The 1,974-nt window shown below is 52.5% G+C and overlaps 1 protein-coding gene across 2 annotated transcripts in view; it reads right to left on the bottom strand.

Moving 5' to 3' along the window:
• The window catches only part of ITGB3 (integrin subunit beta 3), a 51,768-nt gene extending 51,524 nt beyond the window's left edge, over positions 1 to 244 (bottom strand). Inside the window, exon 1 of one of the 2 annotated variants that reach the window (XM_006770271.2) lies at positions 23 to 244. In XM_006770271.2, the coding sequence (XP_006770334.1) occupies positions 23 to 95 (73 nt within the window). In that variant the 5' untranslated portion in view covers positions 96 to 244. The remainder of the gene's footprint in view (positions 1 to 22) is intronic. The other variant, XM_006770272.2, reaches the window with a different exon arrangement.
• Between the last annotated feature and the right edge of the window lie 1,730 nt (positions 245 to 1,974).

The following is a 1,974-nucleotide window of genomic DNA, read 5'->3' as shown; positions in this document are numbered from 1 at the left end:
CGCCACCGGGAGCCTCACTCACCTCCGACTCCGACGCCGACGCCCGCCAGCGCCCCCAGCACCAGCACCGCGGCCCCGAGCGGCTGCGCCCGCATCTCGTCCGCCCGCCGCCCCACAGCGAGCAGCAGAGCCCGCGGCCGCTTTTCCCGCAGCCGGAGGGGAGGGGACGCCGTGGGTGGGACGCCACGGGGCGGGCCGCGGACTTGCGCTTCCTCCCCGAGGGCCCTTTTCTGGTCTCTGAGCCCGAGGGGGGTGGGGGGGCGGCGGAAAACCGCGCCCTCTCTCGCAGCACCTGGACCCGCCGGCGAGCGCGGTTGGGACCCTGGCCCGGCACGTCCTCTGCAGGCATCCTGGGCCCAGCGCCCACACCCGTGCCCTTGTAGGCTCAGGAAAGCCAGGAGCATGTGGCCCCTCTCCGGACCTAGTCCCACCTCCTCAGACGACCCACAAGTCCTTCTCTTTCACCTGCATTGCACTCTCCCTCTGTACCTTGAGTCTCATTCATTCACAATTTCTTTCTTTTTTAAATACATGTTATTGATTTTTACAGAGAGGAAGGGAGAGGGATAGAGAGTTAGAAACATTGATGAGCGAGAAACATCAACCACCTGCCTCCTGCGCACCCACTACGGGGATGTGCCCGCAACCAAGGTATATGCCCTCGACCGGAATCAAACCTGGGACTCCTCAGTCCACAGGCCAACGCTCTATCCACTGAGCCAAACAGTTAGGGCTCATTCACACTTTCATTCATTTAACTGACAAATATCTGTTGACTGCCTACTCCGTCAGGCACTAGTATAGACCTTTATTATTCACTTTTATTTTTCTTGCGTTGGTTTGGCTTTCAGATAGACTATATATAAGTCTCCTGAGGACAAAACCACATCTCAAGCTTGTATAAGCAATGATGTCCATAAAGTGTCTACAAAGACTTGCTCACACATAGAGGTATCTGATCAGCATTTCAGGGCACAGTCCAGTAGTTCCACACACATACCAGATCTACGTTCCACAACCCCAAGTGAATGCCTATAACTGCAGATAGTACCAAATTTTTTCCTGTATATACTGGTACATCCACCTTTTCCATTAAAGGAAGGGTTTACGGCTTCTCTTTGACACATCCAAATTGCCAGCGTCACCACTCTTGCACATTGGCACTATTATGAAGTAAAATAAGAGTTACTTGAACATAAGCACTGTGATACTGTCACTATCTATCTGATAATCAAGAGTGGGGGGATAGCACAGTACACCCTGGACAAAGGGATGACTAACATTCCTGGCAGGACAGAGGGGTGGGGGTCTACACAAAACCGAGCCCAATTTAAAACTTACAAATTCATTATTTTTTGAATTTGCCATTTAATGTTCATATCAGACTAGACCCTTGATGGCGGGTAACTGAAACTACGAAAAGCTAAACCGTGGTAAAGAGGGACTACTGTGTACTCTCTCCAAACAAACTCACAGGCTTTGGAGCTTTATCGTATTTGCCTCAAAGGCCTCCCCCTCAAGTCTTTCCTTTCGGTCTCTGGGTCTTCCTGGGACTAGAAACCTCAGGAAGATCCAAGGGTAAAATGCTAATAGCACCTTGAGGCAGGAGGCCACCAAGGAGTGGCTGGGGCTGGTGTGAGCTGTGGAATGGGGAGCCCTGAACAAAGCTTAAGACTTCAGAGAGGACCTGGAAATCTCTCCAGCTCCTGGGCTCTCCCCTAAGGGCCTTCAGGCTGCCCGTGGGCTTCCCTACTCCCTCTCCTGAGACACAAGATGCCTGGAAACTGGCCCTGACTCGCCCAGGTGGCGTTGCTTGCTCAGTGGTTGAACTTTGACCTCTGAACCAGGAGGTCACGGCTCCATTCCCCGTCAGGTGGGGTGTGCAGGAGGCAGCCAGTCAATGATTCCATCTCATCATTGATGTTTCTCTCTCTCTCTCCCTCTCGCTTTCTCTCTGAAATATATATATGTATA

This window comes from Myotis davidii, unplaced genomic scaffold (assembly GCF_000327345.1).
Source record: "Myotis davidii unplaced genomic scaffold, ASM32734v1 scaffold684, whole genome shotgun sequence".
NCBI lineage: Eukaryota > Metazoa > Chordata > Mammalia > Chiroptera > Vespertilionidae > Myotis > Myotis davidii.
The sequence above is the reverse complement of the archived record's forward strand: the minus strand, read 5'-3'. Positions and strand labels throughout refer to the sequence as shown.